Source organism: Morus notabilis, unplaced genomic scaffold, assembly GCF_000414095.1.
Source record: "Morus notabilis unplaced genomic scaffold, ASM41409v2 Scaffold446, whole genome shotgun sequence".
Taxonomy (NCBI): domain Eukaryota; kingdom Viridiplantae; phylum Streptophyta; class Magnoliopsida; order Rosales; family Moraceae; genus Morus; species Morus notabilis.
The window spans coordinates 214,590-233,434 of NW_010364530.1; the positions used below are offsets into that span (position 1 = coordinate 214,590).

General features: G+C 44.5%; 1 protein-coding gene across 2 annotated transcripts; it reads right to left on the reverse strand.

The window, feature by feature from the left end:
* Positions 1 to 2,078: 2,078 nt before the first annotated feature.
* Positions 2,079 to 17,814, reverse strand: LOC21395643 (EEF1A lysine methyltransferase 1). 2 transcript variants are annotated; one of them, XM_024171245.1, is made up of 6 exons: positions 17,736 to 17,814; positions 4,151 to 4,626; positions 3,915 to 4,076; positions 3,167 to 3,248; positions 2,795 to 2,965; positions 2,079 to 2,437 (listed from the first exon to the last, which is right to left on the reverse strand). In XM_024171245.1, the coding sequence occupies exons 2-5, from the start codon at positions 4,511 to 4,513 to the stop codon at positions 2,814 to 2,816; spliced, it is 759 nt and encodes a 252-aa protein (XP_024027013.1). In that variant the 5' UTR covers positions 4,514 to 4,626; positions 17,736 to 17,814; the 3' UTR covers positions 2,079 to 2,437; positions 2,795 to 2,813. The 2 variants fall into 2 exon arrangements, with proteins under 2 accessions (XP_024027013.1, XP_010105077.1); XM_010106775.2 differs by having other exon boundaries at positions 2,079 to 2,459; positions 17,736 to 17,804.
* Positions 17,815 to 18,845: the final 1,031 nt, after the last annotated feature.

Here is an 18,845-nt window from a genome sequence, read left to right on the forward strand (position 1 = left end):
GCTCCACAAGGGAGAAAAAGAAAATAACAATAATTTCCTCCGACTCAAGGGAGGCATTCAAGTTATAATCACGGTGTCGTGGGGGACCTTGCAAACCCTCACGTTCCGATGATTGCGCGCAAGTGGTACGCGAGCACTCGGGCCCATCAGTAAGGAAGATAAGATAAGATAAGATAATAAAATTATGATAAGACATCATAATTAAGCATAATCAGCTCATGCATATTTATTCATGTGTACTTACAGTTATTTTGTGAGATATAGTTCCTACTTGCTGAGCGAAAGCTCAATCAGATATGTTCATGCTGTAGGTAAGAAACCTATCAGCAATTCTTGAAGGGCAATGGCGAGCGGTGGACGAATGGTGGAGATGGGAATGGATACCGCTCACGCAGTTATTTTCCGCAGTAAGTTTAAGAAAAATCATGTATATGTCTATATGATTCAAAAGTTTCAAGTATGTATGTTTAAAAAGTATACGTACATATGTATGTTAAGAAAACCAAGGTTGTAACTAACAACCCTAGTTTTGAGTATTTAAGTTTTAGAATGTTACAGTACATGCAACAAATAAATGAATTTTAAACATGACGATTTAAATGAGTAATTTTAGAAGGACTTTAAGATGTACTTGAATTTAAGATTTCTCACGAAATCCGTTTTAAAGTCAAATGAGATGGCCGATTGAAATGACTAGTTTTAGAAAAGCTTTTAATGAGTATTTAAAACAAGAGTTCAAATGCTATTCCATTTGAAGGATATTCCTAAAAGGTTTTATCTTAACTAAAATTAAGAAAAGCTTTAAGAAATTTAGTGATTCACTTATTTGAAACTATTGTTACAAATTATGAAAGTATTCCTTCTTATATAAAAAAAAAAAAAAATGTTCCGCATATTTTAAGAAACCCCAGTAAGTACAAGTTAAAGTTTAAGTTACAGTGGCGGCCTCATAGGAGGGGCGTCACAGTGAGCAGGTTCATGGGAAAACTAGGGAAACAACATTGGAAAGCTGTTAATTGGATCTTCAAGTATCTCAGAGGCACAGATGATTTTGGACTGCTATACAGAAGGAGTAGTGATGGCAGAAACTCAGTGACGGGATATGTGGATTCAGACTATGCAGGTTGTCTAGACACCAGAAGGTCACAAACAGGATATGTGTTTTTTTTGTGGTAATACGGTTAGTTGGAAGGCTAATCTTCAGCATGTGGTCTCATTGTCGATAACAGAAGCTGAATTCATAGCTGTGACAGAAGCTATAAAAGAGGCAATTTGGATGCAAGGAATGGCTGCAAGTCTGGGGCTAGGGAAACTGACTGCTAAGGGTGTTTTGTGACAGCCAAAGTGGAATTCGTCTGGCTAAAAATCAAGTCTATTATGAAAGGACAAAACATATAGATGTAAGACTTTAGTTTGTGAGGGAAATAATTGAAAAAGGAGATGTCTGTTTGGAGAAAGTATCAACTGAGGAGAATTTAGCTGACATGCTCACAAAGGCACTGCCAGGTTCTAAATTCTAGCATTGTTTGGAGTTGCTACATGTCACTGAAATGGAAGATTAAATGAGTAGAATCAAGCCAAGGTGGAGAATTGTTGCACAGGTGGCTAGGATTTTACCAACTCAGCAGAGGGAGTTAATGGACAAATGTGCAGCATATTAAATTTAGGAGTAAAGTACTCAATAATCCTTTAAGAGGGATTTTCTTGTTCATAAAAGTTTTTAGTCGGTGTTAAGTCGGTCTTTGCCTTGTATGTGAGAGAAAGTAGAGAGAGAGAGATAGAAAACTTCTGAAAGTGTGTAAAGATTCGGAAAGTATCTTTCGCCATTAATGAAAATTAAAGCTCTGTTGAGGTTTCTTTTCCAATTTTTTTCTGTGTGGATCAAGCTTGGGGTTCGATCAAGAATCTTGCAAAGGTGTTTCTACAACATTACCATATAATTTCTATTTAGTATATATTCGCTGAATCATCTCTTCCCCGTTGGAAAAAAAAAAAAAAAACAATTTATTATAACATTTTATTTCCATCTATTATACCAAATAACAACGAGAAGAACTTGAAGTTGAAGATCTCCTGTCTATTTGAAAAAGATTGTCATTTCATATCCACCATCTCAGTTTGGATAAGCAAGTTACATAGTAAACCGGTTAAAAAAAAACCCCAAAACATCACTAAATATCGCAACGAGTATTTAAGGAATTATAGAGGTGAATATATGAATATAATTTAGCTATTATCTAAATAAAACGAGATACATTAAAAATCTGCCACTTACTCTCAGAAACATAAATATGCAAAGCTACAAGAAGCACAAAGACATGGAAACTCAAGAAAGCCATTGATACTGCATTTATCCAGTATGGTTTCGAGTTGTATTGCAAGATGCAATAGCCAAAATAAAACGCCATCTTCATCTTCCCAGAACTCAACAATTTGCCTGGCAAGTTCAACGAACGAATCTGCAGTTAGAAGTGCAATAATATTAGAACATGATCAAGGTAATGATGAATAACAGAGACTCTGGAACTACTCATTCCAGAGCTGATCACTTGGCAATTAAATTAAAAAAAAAGAAAAAGAAAACAAGATATATATATATATATATATTTATTTCAAAAGGAAAGAACAAACACCTTGAAGAAATTTGAGAAAAGATCTCTTGTTTATAGAGTACTTGGGTAATCCCAAATACGAAAATCAAAGATTGCAGTGTATCTACAGAGTTCCGTTTTTCTTGTGGGGACGGGGAGAGAAAGTAGGCTCAAGAATTTCATATAACAATCTACAAACTTACAAGACAAGGCTTCATTCAGCTACTTCTTTCGCTCCCACCCTCCTAGTCTCGTCTCGGGATCATAGTTCGTGAACAGTCGAAACTCGTTTCCTAGCTTGCTCAAATGCCGAGGCCTAAAACCACAAGGATGCAGCCCCAAAAGCTCAGCTGCTCTTTCTCTCTGCACCTCTCCTGAAAAGAACATGTCTCTTAGATTTAACTATCCCATCCATGCTTATTTTCAATGTCAAACCTTAAAAACATTGGTAGACCCAATAGTACTCGTGGTAGGACACTACAACATTTTGCTGACGGTATATAGATAGAATCAAGTATAAACATATCACAAGGAAAAACACGGTTTTCAGGAGGGAGAATTAAAAAAATCTCTACCTGTAAGCAGAAGCAAGTAAGACCCGCTAGATCGCGCCAGAAAAGAAATAGTTTGGGCGACTTTCTCAAGACACTCCTTACTCTGACACCAAAAATGAGATTTACCTTGTATCATTAGCTTGCTCAAACATCACAGAGGCTATATATATTACAAACCAAATTACTTTGACAGAAAAACCATCTTCCAAAAGCATGGTCACAAGAAAGAAGTACTACGTCAAACATGAACAGTACAGGAACATGGGAAGTTATGATTGCACAAAATGTAACTCAATCACAATGCAAAACCAAAGGTTTTTTTTACCTTGACTAAAGGTAAATATCTTGCAAAGCAGCCGCTATATCACACCCATTAAATTGTTTTTGCAGAGAAACAAAAAACCAAATTGATGCGTAAGAATAATCAACAACACTGACCAATTTATTATATTTACAAATTACCGACCATGTTGGAGTGACTAAACATCAACATTTGCTCGCAATGTAGGCAAAGACTTTAAGTCCTTAAGAAGAACTGATCGTATAGAAATTAAGACTAGAGGGTGTAACGTAGCATATATTCTTTCTATTAAATCAAAATAACATCTGTCTTATGTAATACTGATTTTGTAAGAGTATAACAACAAATAATTTATTTATGCAGTCTCCAAACTAATGTTACACCTTTTCAAAGTGACTGATACATGAATCAAAATAAATACAAGAGGAACATATGTTGCAGCATTGCAATGTAATTAGGAATTGTTACCAAGTAAGGAGGGTCTGCAACAACCACATGAAAAGCATGTTTTAGTTCCAAAGGCAACTCCTCAGGTTGATTATAATCATAGAACGTGAAATCGCTGCCATACTGCTCAAAACGCTTGTCGTATTCCAGAAGTTGCAGTCTTACGTTGGAATCATCATCATTCTGAAGACGGATTAACCTTCCATCAAATCAGAACCAAATATCTAAATTAAAGAAAATTTTTCGAAAACTATTACCTTGAGATAAGCATAGAGAGTAGGGCAAGCAATGCAAGCGACACGCACAGATTCCGATTCCGATTCCGCCAATTGGCAGAGAGCGCGAACCTCACGCGCGAGAGTCTCGGCGGTGTCGCGGTCGTACCAGAACTGGCTGAGTCTCCAGTCTTCGGCGACCAGAGCCACAGTCGAATCGCCGCCTCCGCCGGCTGTATCGGAGGCGGACAGGCTTGGCTCTGCCAGGAACTCCTTCAGAGCGGCGAGGGCCTGAGAGCTCAGCGTCGGAGGGTCGTCGTCATCGTCGTCGGTGGAGAGTTTGGTATGGTTGTTCACAATGAGAGAGCTAGGGTTTGTCGGAATCTGGAGTTCGTTGTCAGCCATTTCTCTGTTTTTGCGGTGGCAGTGCAAGCGACAGAGACGGTTAGGGAAAGAAAAAGGTTCTTCTTGACAGGGTCGTGCGTATTGTACTGAACTGGAGAAGTCTGAAAGCTAAGCTGTGTCCGAGTGTAATTATTCGTTAGTTTTTCTTGTCGTTGGGCTGAAAAGAGTGACAAAAACGTTGCCGTTTCCGTTACACTTAAAGCTTGATGTCGTTTATTCAAAGACGAAGCGCTTTTCACCCGGACGGGTGCGTTTACAACCGTTGCAAAATGATTTTAATTTTTATATCAAAATAGAAATGAAAACGTTTTTATTCTCAAACAGGAATCATTTCTGAAAATGTGTTTGATAGTTTTATTCAGAGATTATTATCAGTATAAAAAAAACTAAAACTGCGTTAAGTGAAATCTCATTTAGTGTCCAAAAAATAGATTACCTAGAGTTTGTTTTTTCTATCTTATGTAAAGGGTATTGTATTGTAATTTGTATTTCTGATTGTTTAGCTTAAATAGGATTAGCTCCAATCAGAAAAAATTTAGTTCAAGTTCAATTCCTACCACCACGGATTAATGTGTTAGTTGTTACTTCTTATGCGCCAGAGCAAACATAAATTGGTTCGCTCTCATGTAACTGAGTTCATTACAACTTTTTCTACATATTTGTTTTTTAAGTTTTAAAGTAGAAGAACCAAAAGGAAATATTAAGCAATCAAGGCAGTTTTGATACCGAAGTTTCTGTTGACGGTCAAATTTCACCAATAAAAACTGGCCGGGTTACCTCTTGGTTTCCCTTTAGATTACCGGCCAGTGTGTATAGTTAACATATGAGGATTTGTTGAATATGTGTGTTTGTGTGTTAACTAAATCATGCATAGACAAACGACACAAGGAATTTTATAGTGGTTCACTCTATAAAATGAGAGCTACATCCACTGTGATTTTGTATTTCTTTTGAGAAGATAACGATTTACAGCAATTGCTCTTATTAAATCTCTTTTCTCTTTGTTGGAATTTCTGAACCCCTGCCTTACTGGGGGTCTTTCTCCTTTTATACTGGGCTTCCTTCGCTTAGGGGGTTTTCTTCCTAGGTGGAAGCACTCAAGTGCTCTTCCTTGGTAGGCCCAGACGTAGCCCACTAATCAGCACTGTTCACTCAGCCAATTAGTCTCCTATTACGGCTCTGTGCTTCTCCGTAATACTTTTATGTCCCTTGTGGGGTGGTTTGAGAGCTTGTAATTAATGCCTACAGACGTCTTCCACTTTTGCACGCAACCCGTCACGTCCTCTAAAGAACGTTCCCCTCATCGTCAGCGCTGCTTAGCCCAATCGCCTTCTTTGGATCCTTTCTGCGGTCGAGGGATCTTCGTGCCTCAATCTTGACGGCGCGATCTGTCGACGCCATAAGGGATTGTCGCCCTAATTTGGACTTCGTGCTTTGGGCTTTCCAGCGGAATAGGAGGGGTCCGTAGACGTCGAGGGTTTTTGCTTGGTGGGGAGTAGTCAAGGCCACGTGTCGCATTATCATTCGTCCATGTGTCCGTCACATTTTCCCACACAACAGCTAGCCCCCAGATCGAGGGCTCCTTTTAGGCAGCCTCGGACTTAGGTTCGGTTGTCCTTTCGTGCTTTGGGTGTGGGAAACGGGTCCCGAGTCTTCGTTCGTAATGATGGCCTGGGCGCTTTAGATTTCCTTCGGGGGATGCAACCATCGCGTCGATTGATTCCTCATGATGACGTACGGCCTTATTTTGAAAGAACGAATATGGACCCTTGGATCGCGACCTCTCCGCTTCCCGCCCTATTTTATCATCGTCAGATCCGGGCAGGATTCCCTTGCCGTTGGATTTTAAAATCTTCATCCAACGGTCAGGGTAGAGGATGTCCGTTCCTTTAAATACCCTCTACGAACTCGAGAGCCATTTTTTCAAGACTTCAAACTCTCTTCGCACCTGTTGGACTGCCGCCTTCTTCGTCGAAATCCTTCCTCTCTAACCTCTGGTTCGTGCTTCTTGCTCTTCGAGGCGTATCGCGAAGCCATTCTTTCTTCAAGACTTTCCCGGGAATCTTTCTTCACCGGTAAGCCTTTCCACCCTATGTCTGCTTTTCTTACTCACGGGCTGCTCCTCTCCTTTTGTTTGAACCATGTGTATATGTATAAAAAATGTGTGGAATGTAGAAGTTAGGGAGACTTACTCCGTTTTGTTTTTCCGCATTGGATAGTTCTGTCCCCATCTCTTTATTGTCTGCGCGCTTCTGATTTCTGGGTTCTGGGGAACCTGGAATTCTATGAGCACTCACCGTTACCATTCTCATATGAATGGTCGACGTCAAGTCGAGGCGTTTGCGTAGTCATCGCTTAGAATAGCCATCCTTTCTTCCTCTCGACGTTAGGGTTTTAACTTAGCTTATTGTCTTTTTAATCACCAGAACAATGGCCCAAAGTTCCCCCAGTCGAGAGGATTCTCCTGTCGTCCGTCCAGACCCCCCTTCTATGGTGGAGATCTCATGGTCTTCTTCGTCTTCCAGTGTCGACTCCGTGCTAAGGGACACTGAAGATGTCGGAGAAAGATATGAACCGGGCGACGACTTCGGAAGCGAATTCGGTAGCGTCGAACGGTTTCTGGACGAGATAGTTGAGCGGATCCCCTTCACCGGGGGCAGAGTAGGCGGGGTGGCTGCCTCGACGGTAGATGCCCCCTGCCTGCCATGAGTGGTGAGCCGGATAGGCCTTCATCACAGCCGACGTTGTGGCGTCGAGGGTCCGGAATAAGGATATCATCCGGGCTGTGAAGGAAGGACGCATCGACGGGAGGTGGTTCGAATACCTTCTCCCGGACATGCATTTTAGAACCAGCATGCCGCCGACCGGATACCTTCCGGTCTATACTATAGCGGTTACAACGGGGATGACCATCCCAGTTCATCCCTTTGTAAAGGACTACTGCTATTTTTATGGTATTTCTCCCGCTCAGCTGGCGCCGAACTTCTAGTACTGCTTGCCGGTGCCTGGATTTTATGGCACCAGCAATTCGATATGGAACTCCCTTTGGATGAGTTCCGATTTATGTATAAGCTATGCCACGTCGTCAAGTGTGAGGGGTGGTATTTTTTGAGTGGTCACGGGAGGTCTCGGCCCAGATTTGGGAAGCTTATACTGGGTATTCCCTCGTCATCACACGGGTGGAAGCCCATGTTCTTCATGATTTGGGGGCCTTTCAACTTTCATCCCAACGATCGCCTGCCCCGTCGAAGGCAGGTGCAGGCGGCGTTTGGGAATATAGGTAAGCCTCTTGGCTTTCTTTTATCTGACTTTGCTTTTTGTTCATATGCTGATAATCTTTTACCCTTCAGTTAGCTAGGACCGGCTGAAGTTTTCTGGCAACAGTTTGGCGAGGATCGAGAAGGCTTTCTTTTTTTCATCAGAGGTTCGCCATATCGACACGCTTCTGACCGAGGCCAATCTTCGCGCCGCCGGTTTAATCCTTGATCTCCCCAACCCTTCAGACCTAGACGCCGTCCGCGTATCCTTCCACCTAAGCGATGAGGGTAATTCCTGCTTTCGACGCCTTCCCTTATTACAGTTCTTATTTTTCAAACGCTGATCATATCTTTGTCTCGTCGTTTCCGCAGAGATGGCGTCACTGAGAATTCAGCTTCCTGGCAGTCGGCAATCTGGGTCGAGCCAGCAGCCGCCATCAGATCAACAGCCCCTGCCGAGCCAACCGCCCCCGTCGAAGGGAAAGGAGAATGCTAGCTCTTCTTCCCACATTCCGAGGAGCAAGAAGACCAAGGGCCCTTCGGGGTCGGAGACGGATCTTGTGCAGAAAAAGAGGCGCAAGGAAAAAATGCCGGTGGTAGAAACGTGGACGCCGATGGTCCCTATTCCTGACGTCGACATTCTGCTGGCGCCGAGAGAGCGCGTGCTTATTCCGGGGGCTAAAATTATGGACCCCAAGTTCCAAGTCCCAGACATATCTGATGCCGAGATTGGGGCGATGCTTAAACTTCCTCCTCGCTTCTTCCTTGTTTTCCAGGCTCTTTATGAGTCTTTCCTTGAGCCCCACTGGGTTGCTGCCTCTCAGTCTTCTTTGGTCAACCGTCAGCGCAAATAAATCTCCTTCCAGATCCACGTAAAATTTGGTCGAGTTTTTTTTTTTTTTTTTTTTTTAATTCATCTTTTCTGATTTCCAACTTTCCAGAGCCTGATCCTTTCCATCCTTAACCTCCTTGACCTCGTCAAGGTTGAGGAGCGTAAAAATGAGATGGACGATGTGGAGGCCAAGCTCCACTCCCTTGTTTCTGATGCTAAAAAGAAGCTAGATGATGCCATTGAGAAGAGGAACGTGGCCTTAGCCAAGCTGGCGAGTTTGGAAGACGAACTAGTAAAGTTGAAGGCTGAGGTCGCGAGTCTCACAGAGCGGGCATACCTGTCTGATAAAAAGTTGTCTGAAGCAGCTGGGGAAGCGGAGAAGTGTTTTGCTCAGGGGAAGAGGGAAGCTGAGGCAGAAGCTGCGTTTGCTTTCAACACCAGGCACGCTGAGATTATTGAGGAGTTCAAGGCTTCTCAGGAGCTCACTGACATCCGCACCAGGGATTTTCAATCTGCGGGTCAACAAATTGTCGACCTGATCAAGAAGGAGCGTCCTGAGTGGGACTTGAGCTTCCTTTATAACTCTCCTCCTCTTACTGGCGATGACAATGTTTCCCCGCCTGGTGATGGTGAAGAATCGGCGGCTGGCGGCGAGGCCTGAATGATTTTTACCTGTCTCTCTTTTGTTTGTAACTTATTGTCGATTCGGACATTTTTTATTTTATCTACACTTTATATATATAAAAGATAACAGATTTAATTTATACCTTCATTTGCAATTGTTGCTTTCTTAGAAAATTCATTAGAATTTTACTAAGTCTTTGCCTTTCCTTCTTAGAGGATTTGACGTCGATTGTACCCCTTAGGGTCGTCGTTTTAGAAAACTCCTTGGAATTTTGCTAAGTCCTCGTCTTTCCTCCTTGGAGGATCTGACGTCGATTGCACCCCTTGGGGTCGTCGTCTTAGAAAATTTCTTGGAATTTTGCTAAGTCCTCGTCTTTCCTCCTTGGAGGATCTGACGTCGATTGCACCCCTTGGGGTCGTCGTCTTAGAAAATTCCTTGAAATTTTGCTAAGTCCTCATTTTTCCTCCTTAACGGATCTGACGTCGATTGCACCCCTTGGGGTTGTTGTCTTAGAAAATTCCTTAGAATTTTGCTAAGTCCTCGTCTTTCCTCCTTGGAGGATCTGACGTCGATTACACCTCGTCTTTGAAAATTCCTTGGGGTCATTGTGTCATTTTTTAGTGATCCGTGGACCTCTGTCCCCCCATGTCTGTTTAATATAACCTTGATTTTTTAAGCAAACATGTTATTAAGGGGTGAATTCTTTTCTTTCTGCAAACATATTAATTTATTCAACTTGTAAAGAATGTACAATTGAGATATGTAAGAATTTCATACACTATTGGTAGTACAGCCTTAGCTTTTCTGCATTCCATGGGTGTTGAATTCTTTTGCCGTCGAGGCTCTCCAAAATGTAGGTACCGGGGCGTAGCACTTCCCTTATGCGGTAGGGCCCTTTCCAAGTTGGGCCCAGTGGACCAGTATTTTTGGGTTTCGTGCTTTGCGTTACCCTTTTTAATACTAGGTCTCCTGGGACGAACCTTCTCTGTCAAACTTTCTTATTGTAGTATCGCGCTGTTCTTTGCTGATAGGCGGCGAGACGTAGTTGGGAGTCAAGCCTTTTTTCTTCCAACAAGTCGAGTTCTTCGTTCATGCCTTCTGCATTGTCATCATCGTTATGGACGACGGTTCTTAGAGTTGGCGTTTCGATTTCTACGGGGAGCACTGCCTCGACGCCATACGCCATAGAGAAGGGTGTTTCACCCGTAGTAGTTCGGCTCGTCGTTCTGTATGCCCATAGGACCTTGGGAAGTTCCTCGGCCCATTTCCCTTTCAGATCGTCGAGTCTCTTTTTGAGGGTATACTTTAGTATTTTATTGACCGCCTCGACTTGTCCATTTGATTGTGGGTGGATTGGTGCCGAGAAATTTTTTTGAATGCCCAGGTTGTCACAGAATCTGTGGGTTGAGGCATTGTCGAACTGCTTTCTGTTGTCGGATACTATTGAGTGGGGAGCGCCGAACCTGCATACGATGTGGTCCCATATGAATTTAGTGCAGGCTGCTTCCGTGGTTGTAGTTAGAGCCTTTGCCTCTGCCCACTTCGTGTAGTAGTCTACCACAACGATTGCAAACTTAAATCCTCCGGGTACGAGATGCAATGGCCCGATCAGGTCAACCCCCCATTTGGCGAAGGGCCATGGACTGAAAATAGAAGTTAAATTTTTTGGGGGTGCTCTAGGAATTGTGGCATACCTTTGGCATTTATCGCAACATCGGGCGTATTGAAAAGCGTCCTTTTTAAGCGTGGGCCAGTAGTATCCTTGCCTCAAAACCTTTTGAGCCAGAGACTACCCCCCAGTATGGTTACCACAGACTCCTTCATGGATTTCTTGGAGGACCTTCTGGGCTTCAACATCACCTAGACACCGCTGTAGAGGTGTTGAATAGCCTCATCGGTAGAGTAAGCCGTCGTACAATAAGTACCTAGTAGCTCTATACCTGATCCGTCTGGCTTCATCTTTATTATCTGGCATTTGTGCGTCTGTTAGGTATTGGATGAGCGGTATCATCCAATTTCTACCTGCTTGGACGATTAATGCCTCAGCTTGTTCTTCAATGGTCGGCCGCTCCAATTCTTCAATAGGAACGACTCCCAGGGTGTCAGAATCTCTTGAAGATGCTAGTTTTGCCAGAGCGTCGGCGTTCGCGTTTTTGGCCCGTGGTATCTGAAGTATTTCGTAGTTTTTGAACTTAACGAGTTCTTCCTTTACTTTTCTCAAGTACAATCCCATCTTCTCGCCGCGTGCTTAGTATTCTTTCTTTACTTGCGCGACGACCAATTGAGAATCGCTGAAGACGCTGAGCCTTTCGATCTTCAGGTGGCTGGCTAACCGTAGTCCGGCAATTAGTGCTTCATATTCCGCCTCATTGTTCGACGCCTTGAATTTAAATCGGACCGCCGAGGTAATCTTGTGGCCTCCGGGGCTGATTAACAAGATGCTGGCTCCTGATCCGTTTTCGCTCGACGCCCCATCCACGTAGAGCTTCCATTTTGTAACCTCGACTTCTCCAGATGCGGCAGGAGCTGGTCTATGAGAGAACTCAACCAGAAAATCGGTGAGCGCTTGGCCCTTGATCGCAGTTCTTGGCACGTATTTTATGTCGAACTGGCTTAATTCTACCGACCATTTGAGGAGTCGACCGGAAGTTTCGGGCTTTTGTAGAGCCTGTCTCAGCGGGTGGTTTGTGAGAATCCGTATTGTGTGAGATTGGAAATAGTGCCGAAGCTTTCTTGAAGCTACCGTCAGGGTAAGGGCTAGGCGCTCCATTTCGCTGTATCTCGACTCGGCGTCGAGGAGCCTTTTGCTCACATAGGAGATCGGCAATTGCACCCTCTCTTCTTCCCTTACTAATATGGAGCTTACGGTGTGTTGGGACACGGAGAGGTATAGGCTAAGCTCCTCGTCGACGTTTGATTTTGACAAAATAGGGGGCTTGCCCAAATGCTCCTTCAATTTCTGAAAGGCCTCTTCACATTGTGGTGTCCACTCAAAGCGCTTGCTTCCTTTCAAAGCGTCGAAGAAGGGGACGCATTTGTCGGTTGCTTTTGATATGAACCTGTTTAGGGTGGCGACACATCCTGTTAATCTTTGCACTTCCTTTGGCTTTGTTGGGGACCACATATCCTGTAGGGTTTTGATTTTCTCGGGGTTAGCTTCAATCCCACGGTTGCTGACCATAAAGCCGAGGAATTTCCCCGACCCAACTCCAAAGGCACATTTCTGGGGATTGAGTTTCATGCGGTATTTTCTTAATACACTAAACATTTTCCCCAGATGATTGACGTGATGGCTGGCCCTGGTACATTTTACAAGCATATCGTCGACGTAGACCTCCATCGTTTTGCCGAGCTGTTGAGCGAACATTTTATTCATAAGCCTTGGGTAGGTAGCCCCTGTATTTTTCAGGCCGAAAGGCATCACCTTGTAGCAGTAGAGGCACCTGTCGGTTATGAAGGATGTATGCTCCTCGTCGGCTGGATGCATGGGGATCTGGTTGTATCCGGAGTAGGCGTCCATAAAGCTCAGCATCTCATATCCCGCCGTGGCGTCGACCATTTGGTCTATTCGAGGGAGTGGAAAGCCATCATTTGGGCAGGCTTTGTTGAGATCGCTGAAGTCGACGCATGTCCTCTAGTTCCCGTTGGGTTTGACCATTAGAACGGGGTTTGATACCCAACGTGGGTAATGGGCCTCCCTGATGAACCTATTATTGATCAGCTTGTCGACCTCTTCTTTCAGCGCTTCATACCTCTCGGGGTTCATCGGTCGACGTTTCTAGCGCTTGGGCGGATATGAGGGGTCGACGTTTAGGGAATAATATATTACCTTGGCGTCGATCCCTTCCATGTCGGAATGATTCCAGGTGAAGACATCTAAGTTCTTCCTGAGGAAGTTTTCGATCTTAACCTTAAGTGATGGGGCTAAGCACGAGCCCATTTTTAGCACTTTTGTGGACTCGCCTTCATCAACTTGGATTTCCACCAACTACTCGACGGGTTGAGACCATGTGACTTCCTCTTGGATCCTGGGGTCTATGTCCTCGACGAGGCTCTGGTGAACCATCCTTGCCTCCTGTCTTCCTGGCTGGTCATATCCGCGCAGGGCATCAGAGTATGCAACCCTAGCTTCGTACTGGTTGCTCTTTATCTCGCCCACGCCATTTGGGGTAGGGAACTTGACCTTTTGGTGGTAAACGGAAGTTATGGCCCTTAGCGCCTGAAGGGTTGGTCTTCCAATCACGGCGTTGTATTGGGAGCCCCCTTTTATAACCACAAAGTTGGCCATTGTGGTAGCCTGTCAGGGTTTCTCTCCGGCGGTTATAGGCAACCGGATGGTCCCCTGGGGAATGACGGAGTCTCCAGTGAAACCATATAGTAGCCTTGAGGTTTTTTCCAATTGTTCATTTTGGATCCCCATTTTCTCCAAGCAGTCGGAGTATAGGAGGTCCACCGAGCTCCCATTATCTACCAGGATTCTGCACACGGTGTGGTTTCCTATCATGGCTTTCACCACCAAGGCGTCGTTGTGGGGGAAATGAACCCCACTAGCGTCATCCTCGTTAAAGGCCACGTCGGTGTGACTGTACCTTGGACTTTTGTGGACTCGCCTTCATCAACTTGGATTTCCACCAACTACTCGACGGGTTGAGACCATGTGACTTCCTCTTGGATCCTGGGGTCTATGTCCTCGACGAGGCTCTGGTGAACCATCCTTGCCTCCTGTCTTCCTGGCTGGTCATATCCGCGCAGGGCATCAGAGTATGCAACCCTAGCTTCGTACTGGTTGCTCTTTATCTCGCCCACGCCATTTGGGGTAGGGAACTTGACCTTTTGGTGGTAAACGGAAGTTATGGCCCTTAGCGCCTGAAGGGTTGGTCTTCCAATCACGGCGTTGTATTGGGAGCCCCCTTTTATAACCACAAAGTTGGCCATTGTGGTAGCCTGTCAGGGTTTCTCTCCGGCGGTTATAGGCAACCGGATGGTCCCCTGGGGAATGACGGAGTCTCCAGTGAAACCATATAGTAGCCTTGAGGTTTTTTCCAATTGTTCATTTTGGATCCCCATTTTCTCCAAGCAGTCGGAGTATATGAGGTCCACCGAGCTCCCATTGTCTACCAGGATTCTGCATACGGTGTGATTTCCTATCATGGCTTCCACCACCAAGGCGTCGTTGTGGGGGAAATGAACCCCACTGGCGTCATCCTCGTTAAAGGCCATGTCGGTGTGACTGTACCTCAGGATTTTCACCGCGGAGACGCTCCAGAATCGCTCCTGATAAACCCTTCTGGCCTCGTGGGCGTAGTTCTTCTGAGTCTTCCTTGAGTTTCCTCCTATATAAGGATCGCCGAGGACAGTCCGTATGACGCCGGCGGGCTCGCGATCCTCTAGGTGCTGGTTCTCCTCTCGGCTTCGACCGTCATTTTGCCCACCATGGCCGTCATTTCGAGGTCTTCGTTCGGCCCTGAACTCTTGTAACCTTTCCCCGCGGATCACTCTTTCGATTTCATCCTTAAGGTCGGTGCAATCGTTGGTGTGGTGGCTGACATTGCCGTGGAACCTACATAATTTCTTCTAGTTCCTTCGGCTGGGATCTGACTTCATCGGTTCTGGTTGAAGCAACAAGTTCCTGCGGCCGACTTGATTGAAGACCTCCTCGACTCCTACCGTTAACTCATGGTAGGAATCGTATTTTTGGAACAGTCGAGGCTTACGGGTATCCTCTTGTTTTGGCTTCTTGGCTTCTAGAGCGCTCGTCGTTGCGGTGGGCTGCTTGTCTCCGTTTCCTCCACCTCGACGCTTCTTCCCATCCTGTTTCACAGGCGTCGACCCTTGTTCGGTTCCTTTATTCTTGTTGGACTTATGCTCGGGGTCGTTTGCGTCCGCCTCTTCGGCGTTGATGTACCCCTGCGCTCGCGCCAAAAACTCCCTGTAGCTGGATGGAGGCTTCTGGTTCAGCTTTCTTTTGAATGGGGTAATTTTCTTCATGCTAGATAGGGCCTCCATCAAGGCCTCTCTATTTGTTATATCCATCGTGGCGGCGACAGCCTCCCCATATCTCATGAGCCATTCCCTTAGTGACTCGTTCGGCTTTTGGTATATCGTTGTCAGATTCTGCTTTGGGGGGACGTACTTTTTGACCCCTATGAATTGGAGGGAAAATGCTTCCTTCAGCTCGTCCCAGCTCGAGATAGAGTTTGGCCTCAGCGTCCGGAACCATCTTCGGGCAGAATCCGTCAAATGGTTTCGAAAGGCTCGGCACATGATCTCCTCGGCATAACCGTGCAAGAGCATGTGCCCTGTATACATCTCCAAATGGTCGTCGGGATCTCCTCGCCCATCATACGGTGGGATCGACGGTGACCTGTATTTATCGGGGAGAGGGGGCGCCATTATTTCTTCGGTAAACGGATGGTCATGTGTGAGGCTGGGAGTGATATCGACGTTTACCACCTCAGCCACACGACCTATATTCTTTTTTAGGCCCGCCACGTCCCCTGTCAGTTTTTGCTCCAGGCTGGCCATACGTTCCATGATGGCGCGTGCTTCTTCTATCGAAATGGCCGAGCCGGCTACTCTCGACACTTCTACCCTCTGAGCGTTGGGTCCGCCTCGGGCCTGGCCGCCTGCTTGTACTGATCCTGAGTCTCCTGGCGGGTTTCCACCTGGATTCTGGGATAGTACCTCGGGATTTCCCGGACCTCTCGGTACCCGGTCCTCGGGAGCTCGGAGTCCGGCGGCCACCAAACGGCTGCCGGAGGATTGGGAAGGCCGAGGCCTAGGAGGGCCCCGGTGATTCTCACTATCTCCGGTTCCCTCTTGGATATGTGGGTGGTCACCGTGGTTCGGATCTCCTGCCATGGCAGGTCCCTGCGGCCTCGGGGCGTCTTCTATTGGCGGCATGGAGTTCCTTCCATCTAAGCGCTCAACCATGGTCATTAGCCCACGTACCAGCTCGGTTAGAGTGGTTAGTTGGGCCTGCATCTGCATCGGATCCGGCCGTGGTGCGTCTGGAGGTGGGACTTCATTTCTGACCAGGCGTAGATCTTCTTCTATCGCGCTATTCCCTGGATGGATGGTGGTTTATAACTATGTTGTTGGGGGTCGAACGCTTTCGTCCCCAGCGGAGTCGCCAATTATTGACGGTCAAATTTTGCCAACAAAAACTGGCCGGGTTACCTCTTAGTTTCCCTTTGGATTACCGGCCAGTGTGTCTAGTTAACATATGAGGATTTGTTGAATATGTGTGTTTGTGTGTTAACTAAATCATGCATAGACAAACGACACAAGGAATTTTATAGTGGTTCACTCTATAAAATGAGAGCTACATCCACTGTGATTTTGTATTTCTTTTGAGAAGATAACGATTTATAGCAATTGCTCTTATTAAATCTCTTTTCTCTTTGTTGGAATTTCTGAACCCCTGCCTTACTGGGGGTCTTTCTCCTTTTATACTGGGCTTCCTTTGCTTAGGGGGTTTCTTTCCTAGGTGGAAGCACTCAAGTGCTATTCCTTGGTAGGCCCAGAGTAGCCCACTAATCAGCACTGTTCACTCAGCTAATTAGTCTCCTATTACGGCTCTGTGCTTATCCGTAATACTTTTCTGTCCCCTGTGGGGCGGTTTGAGAGCTTGTAATTAATGTCTGCAGACGTCTTCCACTTTTGCACGTAACCCGTCATGTCCTCTAAAGAACGTTCCCCTCGTTGTCAGCGCTGCTTAGCCCAATCGCCCTCTTTGGATCCTTTCTGCGGTCGAGGGATCTTCGTGCCTCAATCTTGATGGCGCGATCTGTCGACGCCATAAGGGATCGTCACCCTAATCTGGACTTCGTGCTTTGGGCTTTCCAGCGGAATAGGAGGGGTCCGTAGACGTCGAGGGTTTTTGCTTGGTGGGGAGTAGTCAAGGCCACGTGTTGCATTATCGTTCGTCCATGTGTCCGTCACATTTTCCCACACAATAGTTTCTATAACAGATCTTGGACCAAGACGTGTATAGTTAACTCAAGAATAAAAAGTTCCTAGCTCCATTTGTCTTTGGCTACGAACTCATAACTACCAGCTCTCTTAAGACACAAACTGATTCATAACAGTGTCAATGCATATTAAGCATTATAGTTTGTACTTAATCCAAAAATAGGCTCCCCATCTTCTGCCCATTATTTTACTACCGTGTGTCTAACTCAACAACAACCGTCAAATTTGACTTATTTGGCTAGAAGTGAGACAAACGACTGACTTAACCTTTGGTTTTAAGCATTAAATGACTAGCAGCCAAAATAAGGAACTACAGGCCTAAGCTCAATACCAGCAAACATCAGAAGATAACCAAGAACACAAATATGAACATCATCACATATCAGCAAACAGCAAAAAAAAAAAAAAAAAAAAACACTCCGAACACAAATATGAACTTCTTAAAAACACCCAACCGGCAATAATCCAATACATCATCAGAAAATCAGAAAAAGACCATTTTAAATACTTAAATCACTAGATTAATGGGCATACCTCGGTTGATTCGGGGGAGTAGGTACGGAACAGAGTTGGTGAAGTGCCTAACCAGAGAATCATATATCTTCTCAAACTCTAACCAAAAACCCACATCCACCTTCTTGTGATTCCACCGAGCAGCCTACGGTTTAGAAAGCGGGAGACTGGAGAAATCTGAGACCGGAGATTTAGTTTATTGAAGGAGAAAAGACCACCAAATATAAGGAAAGAGGGAGGAGAAGAGACTGACTTTTAGAAATAGGGCCAACGTTTACAAAGGGAGACCGGAGAAATTAGCTCGAAGAGAACGGAGAAAAGGGAGACCGGAGAAATCAAAGAGAAGAGAACGGAGAAGGGGGAGACCGACGAAATCAAAGAGAAGAGAACGAAGAAAAAGAGAATGGAGAAGAGGTGAACTGGTGAAGGAAAGAAAATAGCCTAGGAGAAAATGAAAAGAAAACGTTATTGTTTTCATAAATGTCTCACTTTTTGGGATAAAGACAAAAACGTTTTCATTTTGACCACGTTCACTTTAACAATTCGAATTTAAAATTTGAGTTTTGCTACAGTAAAAAACTCTCAGAAACAGTCATATCTAACTTTTTTTACTACAGTAAAAAAATCTCACATAATGTCACATTTCAACTTAAATTAAAAACTCGAATCAGCGAACTAAACAGATTGTGTTTCTATACGATGTTCTCCCAAATACAATTTTTACATTATTTTTATTTTTTTTCTTTCAAAAATATGAAAAATGTTTTCAAGTCAGTTCTAAACGCGCTTATTATTTTTACGTCACAGCACAACATTGATATACTTTTATATTTTAAATTTATTAAAAAATTATACCTTTAAATGAGCACATGATTTTTGACCTGAAAAATACCAATAATACGATTGAGAAAAAAATAAAACTCTATTATTTTAAAAATATAAAAATATAAATAAAAAGGAAGTAAATAATAAATTTAGGTAAGGTCTCTAGTATAAAGTCGTGTATATTTACATGTTAGGTTATAAGAAACGACAATGTATATTAATCATCAAAACATGTATTTTTTATAGCAATTAGTGAACACATAGCATAAAAATATGTATATTGACTGATTTATTGTATTTCATGTT

Bases quoted from the DNA above. Each gene is read 5' to 3' on its own strand.
- LOC21395643 (XM_024171245.1), bottom strand. From the start codon at position 4,513: ATGGCTGACAACGAACTCCAGATTCCGACAAACCCTAGCTCTCTCATT. The intron at 4,077-4,150 runs GTAATAGTTTTC...ATCCGTCTTCAG, and splicing joins CTCTCTATGCTTATCTCAAG to AATGATGATGATTCCAACGT. The intron at 3,249-3,914 runs GTAACAATTCCT...TTTTGGTGTCAG, and splicing joins TTGCAGACCCTCCTTACTTG to AGTAAGGAGTGTCTTGAGAA.